General features: G+C 42.2%; 1 protein-coding gene across 1 annotated transcript in view; it reads right to left on the reverse strand.

Moving 5' to 3' along the window:
* Positions 1-6,984: 6,984 nt before the first annotated feature.
* LOC142184640 (sodium- and chloride-dependent neutral and basic amino acid transporter B(0+)-like) overlaps positions 6,985-13,261 on the reverse strand; it is a 37,637-nt gene continuing 31,360 nt past the window's right edge. Inside the window, exons 8-14 of the mRNA XM_075259652.1 lie at positions 12,818-13,046; positions 11,171-11,296; positions 9,978-10,096; positions 9,648-9,747; positions 7,894-8,003; positions 7,414-7,593; positions 6,985-7,144 (exon numbers count right to left, since the gene is read on the reverse strand). Coding sequence (XP_075115753.1) covers positions 6,992-7,144; positions 7,414-7,593; positions 7,894-8,003; positions 9,648-9,747; positions 9,978-10,096; positions 11,171-11,296; positions 12,818-13,046 — 1,017 coding nt within the window. The 3' untranslated portion in view covers positions 6,985-6,991. The remainder of the gene's footprint in view (positions 7,145-7,413; positions 7,594-7,893; positions 8,004-9,647; positions 9,748-9,977; positions 10,097-11,170; positions 11,297-12,817; positions 13,047-13,261) is intronic.

Here is a 13,261-nt window from a genome sequence, read left to right on the forward strand (position 1 = left end):
TTGGAGGGGGGGGGGGCATATTTTGATTGTCCGCCTCAGGCAGCAGAAAGGGACTAAGTTCACCACTGGTATAGGGTATGTGTATGTGTATATTCTCCTGCTACTTCTTATATAGATTGGTAGTAGTATTGATGTCTCCCATTTTTTGTGGGTCCGACACTTGCACTGCTGCGGCCTCAGGAGGCCAATCTCAGGGTAAAGAGCAATATTGAAATAAGATGGAGCCCCAGCCTTGTTCCTGTGCACCAACTCAATGCTTACATACTTAGGTATGCAATATTTTAGGAAGGTACACATTGTACAGTATGTCTCATGTGTTATACGGTACTTAGATGCCTCTTGCTGAATATTGACATAGCGCAACGTTTTACATCAAAAAACAGGATTTTACCCATAAAATATGGGAAACCTTATGCAATGTCTTCATTCCTTGTATTACTGTGCCTGTCTATATATGTTACATCCTGAAGAACAAACTGTTCCAAAGCATTGGCAGTGAAGCGAGGCATGCGACGCTTTATAAGGATGGCATACAGCTTAGGTCACAGACGTAACCGAGTTACTATATTTACTGACACACTGAACCGGAATAGCAACTACCAAAAATTACAGCCTATAGTACCATGTCTGGTTACTAAGGTCAATCAGAGAGGGAAACCACAACCCAAAAGTCATACTCGGGGTAAGAAGAGGCATCAGCGGCCATTTATAGGTTCTCTCCCTTTACGATCTGCACCTGGTTCGGCTTCAAAAACTGCACTGACAATACCTAAATGTATTCCTTTACCCAAGTTACCAAGTATTCTACCTACAGTCCTATGAAAAAGTTTGGGCACCCCTATTAATCTTAATCATTTTTAGTTCTAAATATTTTGGTGTTTATAACAGCCATTTCAGTTTGATATATCTAATAGCTGATGGACACAGTAATATTTCAGGATTGAAATGAGGTTTATTGTACTAACAGAAAATGTGCAATATGCATTAAACCAAAATTTGACCGGTGCAAAAGTATGGGCACCTCAACAGAAAAGTGCCATTAATATTTAGTAGATCCTCCTTTTGCAAAGATAACAGCCTCTAGTCGCTTCCTGTAGCTTTTAATCAGTTCCTGGATCCTGGATAAAGGTATTTTGGACAAACAATTCAAGTTCAGTTAAGTTAGATGGTCGCCGAGCATGGACAGCCCGCTTCAAATCATCCCACAGATGTTCAATGATATTCAGGTCTGGGGACTGGGATGGCCATTCCAGAACATTGTAATTGTTCCTCTGCATGAATGCCTGAGGATTTGGAGCGGTGTTTTGGATCATTGTCTTGCTGAAATATCCATCCCCGGCGTAACTTCAACTTCGTCACTGATTCTTGAACATTATTCTCAAGAATCTGCTGATACTGAGTGGAATCCATGCGACCCTCAACTTTAACAAGATTCCCGATGCCGGCATTGGCCACACAGCCCCAAAGCATGATGGAACCTCCACCAAATTTTACAGTGGGTAGCATGTGTTTTTCTTGGAATGCTGTTTCTTTTTGGACGCCATGCATAACGCCTTTTTTTATAACCAAACAACTAAATTTTTGTTTCCAAAATGAAGCTGCTTTGTCCAAATGTGCTTTTGCATACCTCAGGCAACTCTATTTGTGGCGTACGTGCAGAAACGGCTTCTTTCTCATCACTCTCCCATACAGCTTCTATTTGTGCAAAGTGCGCTGTATAGTTGACCGATGCACAGTGACACCATCTGCAGCAAGATGATGCTGCAGCTCTTTGGAGGTGGTCTGTGGATTGTCCTTGACTGTTCTCACCATTCTTCTTCTCTGCCTTTCTGATATTTTTCTTGGCCTGCCACTTCTGGGCTTAACAAGAACTGTCCCTGTGGTCTTCCATTTCCTTACTATGTTCCTCACAGTGGAAACTGACAGGTTAAATCTCTGAGACAACTTTTTGTATCCTTCCCCTGAACAACTATGTTGAACAATCTTTGTTTTCAGATCATTTGAGAGTTGTTTTGAGTAGCCCATGATGCCACTCTTCAGAGGAGATTCAAATAGGAGATCAACTTGCAATTGGCCACCTTAAATACCTTTTCTTATGATTGGATACATCTGGCTATGAAGTTCAAAGCTCACTGAGGTTACAAAACCAATTTTGTGCTTCAGTAAGTCAGTAAAAAGTAGTTAGGGGAATTCAAATCAATAAAATGATAAGGGTGCCCATACTTTTGCACCGGTCAAATTTTGGTTTAATGCATATTGCACATTTTCTGTTAGTACAATAAACCTCATTTCAATCCTGAAATATTACTGTGTCCATCAGTTATTAGATATATCAAACTGAAATGGCTGTTGCAAACACCAAAATATTTAGAACAAAAAATGATTAAGATTAATAGGGGTGCCCAAACTTTTTCATAGGACTGTATATACTAATGGACATTAGGTTGAAAACCTCTGGTTTTCTAACATAGTAGCAATGTGCAATGCATAACTGCAACTAAAAACATAGGCAGATGCGTTGCAAAAGTGGCCAAAAATGCGACGCAGCATTGCATTGTAGCACATGTCAGTCTCTGTGCCCCACTTGCCACTTTTTAGTCAGTAGACAGAGGGGGACTCTAGGTGGACTGAGGCAGGGATGTCAAGGTCCACCAGATTTACTATAGGCTAAGGCCTCACGTAGCGAAACGCTGCAGAAAAAAACGCAATGAAAACTCATTGCAATTTTTTCCACATGGTTTTTCATTGCATTGTTGCAGAGTTCTTCTTATACCACAAATCTATGCCAATACCTGACTGATATGGATCCGCGACCAAGGCGCACCTACATGTCTAGAGTTAGTAAGTCTAGTAATTCGTGCACTTGGGGGGGAATGAATTAAGACTGGACCAAGAATCTCCAGTCTTGATAAATTCTCCCCATAGTCTCTAACAAAATTTGGCAAGATTTTAGCTCCTCGATAGATATCAGAAAGTCACCTGTAACCTGAGTGACTCCTCCAAGCCTTTGGGTCCCATGGCAGCAACCATGACTGTGACAAGTATAATGACACCCATGTTGTGTTTTTTGGATTTGATCCAGGTGTGTGTTACCCATAGAGAGAGAACTTTTCCCGAGACTGACACCAACCCCATATGGCCCTGATCATTATTGCTACTTCTTCATAATGTATTCTTCCACCTCCGGATCTTATATGTTCTCACTTGGGTAATTTCTGCTCTAAATATTATTGGTTAATGGGTTAAAAATAACTCAAAGGTGTTTGTTGGGATTGGGAAAATGAAGGGCCTGAGCTTATAAATGGCAGGGATAACACATGAGCAATCCTGTACTTACTCATCCTATACTCTTCAGGTTTCTCAGGGTTAAGACTCGGAAGTGCAAGTTGTGAGCAACCGTAACAATAGAGCTCAGTGTCAGGAAGCTGCTGGTAAGATGTAACACAAAGCAGCATTGATGTAACATGGTAGAGGGCAGCACATCTATATCTAGTTCCGAGCTATGTGGGCACGGATTTGCTTGAGTCAGCAGTCAAGTTTAATTTGAAGGTTTTTTTTAGAAGAAGTAGGTTATATTACATTATTATTATACCACATGTCCAAAAAAGTCCAAAAATAACTGGAGGTCATTGATCTACTTTCGATGGCCGAGGGTAATCCATCCAAACCAACCAATCAGCCCGAGGCTGGTTACATCTGTCATTGGCTGGTTCAGATCACGTGGTCTGTCATTCTCAGAAACTTGGGCAACAACCTAGATAACCAAGAGTACCCATCCAAATAATCTAATCTACACCAACCAATGACAGATAGAAGCTGATTTCCGCTTTTGCCAATATAGAACAGAAACCCGGTGGGCTCCATTGTAGTCTATGGTGTTTGCAGGTCTACGTGGGGAACTGCTTTTTAAGCAGATAGGATTCCCGTTTTTTGGGTCCCCAAGTGGACCCAAAGAATGGAAACCTGAACAATAGTGTACACCTAGCGTAAGTCTTCAAAGTAGGTCATGACCCAGAGTTATTAGTTGGACTTTCTTGGACACGCGGTCTAATAAGAAGCAACTTTTTGGACAACTGAGCATCAGATTATTTAGATCAATTTGATACTGATTCAAGCAAATCTGATCTAAAACCTGACTCCTATAATCTGATGCAACGTCACAACTTCAGAAATGACAGTATGGTGGATATAGTAGTATAACGTACCCGCAGGAATCTCCAGTTTTATTGCCCTGTTTTCTTATTATCAGTCATCGGAACATTTTTGCGCACAACAAATAGTTAGGAATTAACCCTTCCCTGAGTGTTACCTGTACACAAGTGATGAAGTGAGTGGAGTCCATCAGCCGGAGTCAAAAAGTGCTTAACCCCTTGTCAATCTGTGCCTCGGTTATCGACATATTGTTGTTTTTGTCCATTTGCGATCTGCATCGATACAGGATAAAATGCCCAAAACAGCTGTCGGCAAATAAGGGTCTTTTTTTTGTTTTGGAAGAGTTTTTTGTACAATGCGGATAGTAGTGATGTGTTGTTCGGGGACGAGCTGGTTCTTCCACTTGATCAATTGGATTTGGCTCTTGACTGACAACCGATATTTTAGTGAACCCCAAACAATTAGCTCCGCCCCTAAATGATATACCCTACTCATTGTCAGTGCCGCACCTCCCATGAGGCGACCTGAAGCGACCGCTTCAGGCGGCGCTATGCCAGGGCCCCAGCATTTTTGCTTACCTAAGCCAGTCCAGGACAAGCTGTCCTGGACTGACTTAGCACCGAGCGGTGGTTTGGGGAGGCCACTGAAGCAGCACTGCTCCAGCGGCCTCCCCTCACGCTCAGGCAGAGAGCAGGTCCTCTCTGTGCCTGCTCTCTGCCTGTGAACGGCGCTAAGCCCCGTCCCCTTCATGGGGCCATGCCCCCTTTGTTTCACCACGCCCCCTTCGCTCCGCCACGCTCCCTCCGCTCCGTTCCCTCCTCCGGGGGGGGGGGGGCAGCTTTCTGTAGTTCGCCTCGGGCAGCGAAAGGGGTAGGTTCACCCCTACCCATTGTCTACCTAATGGTTTGATGGGATGTGACTGATTAGCTGATAATACACTTTTCAGACACATGCGTAAACATCTGAGGGCCCCTGGGCAAGAACATAATGGGCAGTGGTGTAACTGGGAATGGCAGCCCTCAAGGGGCAAACTTTTGACATGGGCCCCGCCTTGACCCTCTGAGTATAATGATAGTGTCTGAGGGGATGGCGGGCCCGTGGCCTAACTTACCAATCTCCTCTCCTGATCACAGCCTCCACAGAAGTGAGCAGGAGCCAGGATTGATAAGTGAATAGGTCCCGTTACCTGATGGAGTTACTCTATTAAAAATAAGAATGTGCAGCGGCATCGGCCCCCTGATGTCCCTGGCCCTGTGGCAGCTGCTACCACTGCTACCCCGGTAGTTATTCCTCTGCTAATAGGCCCCTTTTTCTCCAGTATCTCAGCATACATCACTCCTCTTGCAATGCACAGGCCTAACCAGGTTGGTGTCTCAACCCGTGGACGCCACGGCTGACTCGGCCATGGAAAAAACTCTGTGCGAACATATCCTAACACTCCATCAGTAATCGGTAGCCATGAAGTTTATTCACTTACACATTTACCCATAATCTAGTAGACAAAGGGCAGACGTTGCTAAGCTGATAGGGCCCACTGACCCACGGGGCCCCTCTGCAGATGCTCCAGTTGTACCAATGATGTGTCCACCCACGGCCCTTTTCAATACTGTAAATATATTGGTTTGTTTATGCGTACCAGTGTATGAAGCTTGGGACCGATGGAGATTTGTGACTATACATTGATATAAGGCATCATATAAATTTGGCAACCCCAGAATTGTACCGACCCATAAAATACAGGTGACACATCATTCTTACCACATAGTGAACGCTGTAAACAATATATAATATTCAAAGTCGAAATCTTCTTTCAGACCCCCCCCCCCCCTCCCCTTAGGGTAAGTTCATGGTGACAACTCTCTAGATAAGAGAACTTCTTCAGTCTGACACATAATATAATCATTTGCGCCACCTAGTGGTAGAATAGTCAATGCAGTAAATTGGCGTTCCTTCTCTGGGATTGATGCACGTAAATTTTAGCACTGATCTTTATTGGACTGTGACCTGTAATACATTAGCTAGGGCTTTCCAAGTAGACAAATAGGATGCGCTATAATCTGTAGATGTGAACTGGGCCTGAATGTGGCAAAACTTGCAAAATAAAGGATAATGCCAAGCAGTGGCGCAACAAGTGTCTTGTGCAAACTTTTGTCCTTAGCGGCCATGTAGGGCACACTGACATCATTACGCCGCTGCGCCCCATGTGACCTCCGTGCCCCATGTCACAGATTCTCTTATAGTTTAGAGGTCCACGTGTCTGTTGCTCTGGTTTTCTGATGAACCAGGACAACGGACATAGCGCAACAGAATTGCCACAGAATCAAAAGGGTGTAATAGAAGCAAGAAAAAAAGCAGGAAAAATTCAGTGAAAAAACTGCTTTTATTTTAGCCGGATTTCGCTACGTGATGCCTTAGTTTTGAGGTCCAGCTATTCGCTCTGGATTTAACCCTTGATGATAGAGTGGTTCTCAATCTTTAACCTATAGAATCTGCCGCTATGTAGCAAAATGGCTCGGACATTGACAACAAACAACCATAGACAATTGTACAGTCATTTTTGACTGATCCATTAGTAAACTGCGCCAGCTTGCATGGACTTGTGGTGCTCGGCCACATCGCAGCGGCACCTGCCGGCCGCCATATATATCTAGTGACATGTACAACAGGCTTCAGTCCATTTATATAAGACATATAACAATTGCATTCTCCAGCCTTACTTCTTTGCTCTTCCATTTTCCTTCATTGAGGCCGTCCTGAGCAGTTTATTATGTACAGTATTAAATAGGCGTCCATTATCTATACAACGTATAGGAATCCCCCGTCCGCACATGGCGTCTCATCATAAGTAAGCGTCATTGTCATATCCTGTCTTTTCGTCCACTGTTGGTATTTCTGTGACATTATTTTCTTTGGTCTTGTCAATGATGTGGTTGTAACGTTCCCCGCGATGCTGGGGCAGGGCTGGTCCCCAGTTTTTGGCTGGTCTGCAGATCTTAAGAGAGGTTACATACAAGTCATTGATATGTGATAAGGAGATTACATCGCCAATGGTATTACATAGACCCCATGGACAGATTAAAATAGTCCCACCGTTATTGTCCCCCCACCTTCCATCAATATCTAACATGCCTGATAAGAAAGCAGCTGATCTGTATACGGCTCTCCTGCACAGGGTCTGCAAGGGGCCAGAACCAACCAGTCGGGCACCCCGCTGCACCCCGCTCTCCATGGTCCTCATTGCAGCCCCCAAAGGTAAATTACTGATTCACTTACTTGCAAAAAGTTTCCTCTTGCTCGCCAAAGCTTTATAGCGGCTAAAATTGGAATCCATATAAGGCCAAATATGATCATACACCAGCCCAGAGCGGTGCCCCAGGTAGGGTACTTGATGGTGCCATAGGTGGGAGGCTCAAAAGTAATCAATGACCACAAGAGGATCGCCTGCAAAACATAGGAGAGTATTCAGGGGTCAACGATAATGATACTCCAGTATAGTCCTCTTATGCCTCTATTGTAGGGTCATACAACCAATGGGGAATGAAGGATTTGTCCCAATACTTGTGATGATGTCATAATGAGTGCAGGAGATTGGTCAACAAGTGATCATGTAAAGCGCCCAATTTTATAGCTAAAAGGGAGTCCGGATAGTCAGACCCCTACCAATATAAAATTCATAACCATCTTATTGATAGGCTACTAATTTAGTAAAAATTGATAAACCTTATCAGATCTATTACTTACCAATAATAGGGCTGGTGAAATAAACATCCAGCAAGCTCTCCACCACAACCAGAAGCTCCAGTGCTTCTTACCGATCATCATCTCTATGTCCTGGATGAACCGATTAGCACCTGCAGTATAAGAGATACTGAGTGAGATGGATGGATGGATGGATAGATAGATAGATGGATGGATGGATGGATAGATAGATAGATAGATAGATAGATAGATAGGAGATAGATAGATAGATAGATAGATAGATAGATAGATAGGAGATAGATAGATAGATAGATAGATAGATAGATAGATAGATAGGAGATAGATAGATAGATAGATAGATAGGAGATAGATAGATAGATAGATAGATAGATAGGAGATAGATAGATAGATAGATAGATAGATAGATAGATAGATAGATAGATAGGAGATAGATAGATAGATAGATAGATAGATAGATAGATAGGAGATAGATAGATAGATAGATAGATAGATAGATAGGAGATAGATAGATAGATAGATAGATAGATAGATAGGAGATAGATAGATAGATAGATAGATAGATAGATAGATAGATAGATAGATAGATAAGGAATGAGATGAAAATAACTTTTCTACTTCTGTTCTATTTGAAATGAAAGCCAAAATGTAAGCCCATGTGGCCAGCAGGGGGCGATGTATGGCTCTTATTTCTTTATTACTTATTTACTCTGTTCTGCTTTTTAGTAACTTTCTTCTTTTATTTTACTTTCCTGGTTCTTTGTTTTTGTACATCTCAGGACTCTTACGTTATATTCTATCTTACAGTATATCCAGGATTTCACAAGTATATTAATCGATAAAAATAGATTCAATCTGATGAGAAAATTCATCAAACGCTCTTCCCATTTTTATATTGTGGTCTATGGCGTCAGCTAAAGCCAAAGATAAAAGTAAATGTACATTGTGTCCTATGGGGCTTGGAAGCACAATGTGAATACGCTGCATGATTCATCATCCTAAGACATGGAGTGGACAGAACATATTGTACTGAGGATGAAATGTGAGGTCTGTATAATCCTATAGAAAGCCTGATAACTGATGAGCGGCTTCTTCGTGTCGGCTATTTATGGCTTTAGGGCAGAGGCAAAGCTTGAAGCTCCTGGACCCTAGTGCAAAATCTTGAATGAGGCCCCTATCTCCCTTGTTTTATATAGGATACTGGTATATTGTATGTGTCAGAGGGACCTTTGGGACCCCCTTTAGGGTCCCTTAATTTGGTGCAGATGGTGCTAATAATGGTGGCATCAGAAAAACTATGTGTAACTATATTACAAGTGAAACGTCATCAATATTGCATGCACTTTTAACTGCACTCAACTGCAAGTCACACATGTCTCTGTTCATTCTTCACCTGTATGTGGCAGGGTGAGATCAAGGGATCCCTATTTTGGGGGTAGGTGCAGGTGTCCCCTCTATCAGACACTAATGGTATATACTGTGGGTATGCTACAAATGACTAGGGGAAGAATATGCAAATCTGTCTTCCATGATGTAATTGGGAAGTCAGTTGCTGCCTCAGTGTCGCAAACCAATAGAGGGCGCTCACTGGAATGTGCAAGTCTGTCATCCCTGATGTAGTTAGGAAGACAGGATTTCAGTGAAACAACCCAATAAAGGCTGCTCCCTTTAGCATCATGCTCGACCTTCCAAGAGGCCTTTGTTTTGCAATGACGCTGGGATTATTACCAGGTATAGTCTCTCAATCGACGGGAATAGATAAAATTTGAAAGCCTTACCATAAATCCAGCAAACACCAATTAGCTCCAGAACCGCGGCAAAGAGGATAGCCCATCCCCCGGTGAAGTAATCAATCAGGTTCACCCAGTAGATTCCAGCCTACAAGAAGCAACAAAACTTAGGATACGACCCTGGATGTCCCATAACAGCCATAATGTATACAGCACCAAGTCTTGGGCATTTGGTGGGACAGGACTGGTGGGACATTTTAGCCTATTTTTTGTAGGAGGGTTTATATAATGGTCAGGTTGGCTACGAAGTACAATATCTAACAATAGAGTATCTATATCACATATACCAATATATATACAACCATGGGCAAAAAATACCTGTGTAACACAAACCAATCCCAGAAGAAACAGAACACAACAACAGGCAACGGTGACAAGTACGCGATGAGATTTCAGTCTCTGAGGAAAGGCGTCCATTAAGGTTGTCACGATAGTCTCTGTAAGAGAAGGTAAAATTCTGTGAAAATTAAGTCTCTATAGGATAAGCTTAGATGAGCAGATTCTCCTCTACTATCTGTGTGCAGAACTACAGGACATATCATAGTGACAGTTATGCAGCTCCTATTAGGCACAATGTTTATAGTCTCGACATCCGCCATACTACTATGGTACATGCTAATATTACTGTAGCTGTATAATTCCATAATCCACCATAAATTCATAAACTGGGGAAATAAAGCTTCCCTATGCAGAACATGGGACAATAAAATTGGAATTGTGGACACTATTTTACTTGTATTCTGCCCATTTTATAAGCTTTCCCTTCTGTGGCCTCTATACCTGACTTCCAGTTTTCCCTGAGCTGATATCTCACATAGACTGAACACAGAAAGTAGAGGAGAATCTGCTTTAAGTCTGGATCCCTCCTTCAGAAAAAGAAGCAGGGTCTTATAGGACATTATAGAGAAATGGCCAGTATTAATGTCAATAAAACACTTAATAAGTGGAGAAAGAAGCATTTTTCTCTGATAAGATATATTATGATTCCTATATTGGCTTGCACTATTGATTTATGAAAAGTTAGTAACTATTCCAAGTTTTGTAATACAATTCCATTTTTGTGTGTTTTATAGAGTTTTGGATACCTTCGCTCTTGAAGGATCAATGTCTTAAGTTCCTATGTGATAACTAATGCGGGAAATCGCACCAGTCTGGTCATCTGTGTTCGGTATTCCATTCGGGAAGCAATGAAAGGACATGGACCCCATAGACCATAGACCTAATGGGGTCTGTGTGTTTACCACATGGTGTCCACACGGAACATGTGGAGAGAAAAGTACTTCATGAACTATTTTTCTCTCTGCATAACTGGTGCGGACACCATGCGGAAAACATATGGACCCATTATAGTCTATGGAGTCCATGTGCTTTCATTGCTCCCCACTGGTCAATGCATTCGGTATTCCTTTTGAGGGGTACCCAAGCAGACTCCCCGAACGGAATACCGAACGCAGATATGAACCGGGCCTTAATGCAAAATCTGAACACGTAAAAATACTCAGTATTCTTACCTATCATTGCAAACTGAGAGTCTAGACCCAAAGTAAGAAGCATGAAGAAGAAGAGGAACGCCCAAAGAGGGGAAATCGGAAGTTGTGTTAAAGCTTCTGGATACGCAATAAACGCCAACCCAAAACCTAAATCACAATGGAAACAAATGTATAATGTGAATACATGTCACTAAAAGAGTTACACACCTCTATACAATTAGTATAATTAACCCAGGCCATTTTTTTTAGCAATGTCAGTTCGCGAGCGCCGGAGGAAGACGGGACCGGAGGACATCGCAGGAAGAGGAGGCGTGGATGAAGAAGACGGCGCACCCTGAATGCCCGCCCACTGTGCACAATGGGTAAATAGATCACATTCTTTTTTAGGGTATTATTTTAAAACGGGGGGGGGGGGGGTAGTTTAATATAACTTTAGCGGTGCCTGAATAGCCTTTTTAAAGGCTATTCACGCATATGTGAGGCTCTATCAGCATGATTTTGCTGATAGAGCCCCTTTAAGCTATCCTTCATAGTCTATTCCTCAGAATCTGACCTCTCCATCTAGAGGTTTCTCTACAAGTTGCTGCAGAATATCTCGCCACTATGTAAACTTATTGTTATTAGGTAATGTCGGACTGAGGTTTGTTGGGTCCACAATTTGCTCATAAAGTATATTACATTTATTAATGATACAAATCCAGCCAGCATCTGGGAAAGCTGGGTGACAACCCCTGTGGCGACTGTAATCTTGTCCTGACGGGATGGCAAGAAACAAAACAATGTTTATTTTAGAATCTTTTTGTTTCCAAATGAAGAGAGACAAAGCTTTATTGAGAGCGTTGTGGTCGTCCTTGTGTCGGGTAAACAAAGTATAAGTGGATCAGGTCACGTCACAATAACAGGACATTCTGTCTTCTCCTCTCTAACCCTCATGTTTTAACTTTCACTTATATCCGGGGCAATGACACGAATACATAGAAATTCCGTGCGCATCCCGTGTCGAAAATGCTCATTGATTTGCAAATCCTTATCTTGTAAAACTTGCAAAAGTTCAAGGATGCTTCTCATGGGAAAATACTATTCCAAAAATGCAGGAAGTAAAGTCTAATTTTCAGGGATCTGTGTTATTACGATTAATGAAGAGATTTTTTGGACACTGATGGAAAATTTTTAGAATATCAGTGGTGGGGGTCCAATATTAGCCAATGACAGGGGCACAGGATCAGCTCCATATATTTTGTGGTACCTGAGCCTTGTACTGTAACTCTCTGCAACAATGTGCTATTCACATGAATAAAACTGAGCTGCAATACCAGACACGGCCACCACTAACTGTACAGCGCTGTGCCAAGTAAACAATGGATTGGAAACAGTAATGGCCATTCATACAGGACGCAAAGGAATCTTCTCATGATCAGACGGTAATCCCCAATTCTGTGAATAGGGGTAACATAATAGTGGCTATAATACCCTTTTTAACCTATAAGCTTTTGCATATACAGTGATGTGCAAAAGTTGTAGGCAGGAGAGAAAAATGCTACAATGTGAGAATGCTTTCTTCATTAATATTTGCAATAGAATCTACAAAACGATATTTCTGGATGCTATGACTTTATAGATCTAACTAGAACAAATCAGATCTTTGATTTTGCTGAAAATAGGAAGTACCTGAGTCTGCTACTTCAGAAACCGATTTCTCAGACACGTGCGCCATGTGTCCCAAAATAGAAAATATCGCGAATCCGGCGAACACACTGGTGGCACAGTTGGTGACACAGACTATAATTGCGTCTGAATAGCAATTATTATGGAACTTGTTGTAAGATGACAGGGCGATGAGTCCACCCCAGGCCGTGGAGAGGGAAAAGAATATCTGAGTGGCGGCGTCTTTCCAAGCCTGAAGAGGAGAAAGAGTTAACACATCAGAGGAAAGAATCATCAGGAAGGAAGGATCAGGATTTAATAATATTGTATAAGAAATAGATTGGAAAATTCTCAGTAAACACTGAGGGGTGTTCACACTAACGTTGTTAGCGTCCATTGGTAGCATCTTTCAAAAAATGCTAACAATGGACACTTCTGTCAAAATCAGTTAAAAATCCTATTGATTTC

Source organism: Leptodactylus fuscus, chromosome 11, assembly GCF_031893055.1.
Source record: "Leptodactylus fuscus isolate aLepFus1 chromosome 11, aLepFus1.hap2, whole genome shotgun sequence".
Taxonomy (NCBI): domain Eukaryota; kingdom Metazoa; phylum Chordata; class Amphibia; order Anura; family Leptodactylidae; genus Leptodactylus; species Leptodactylus fuscus.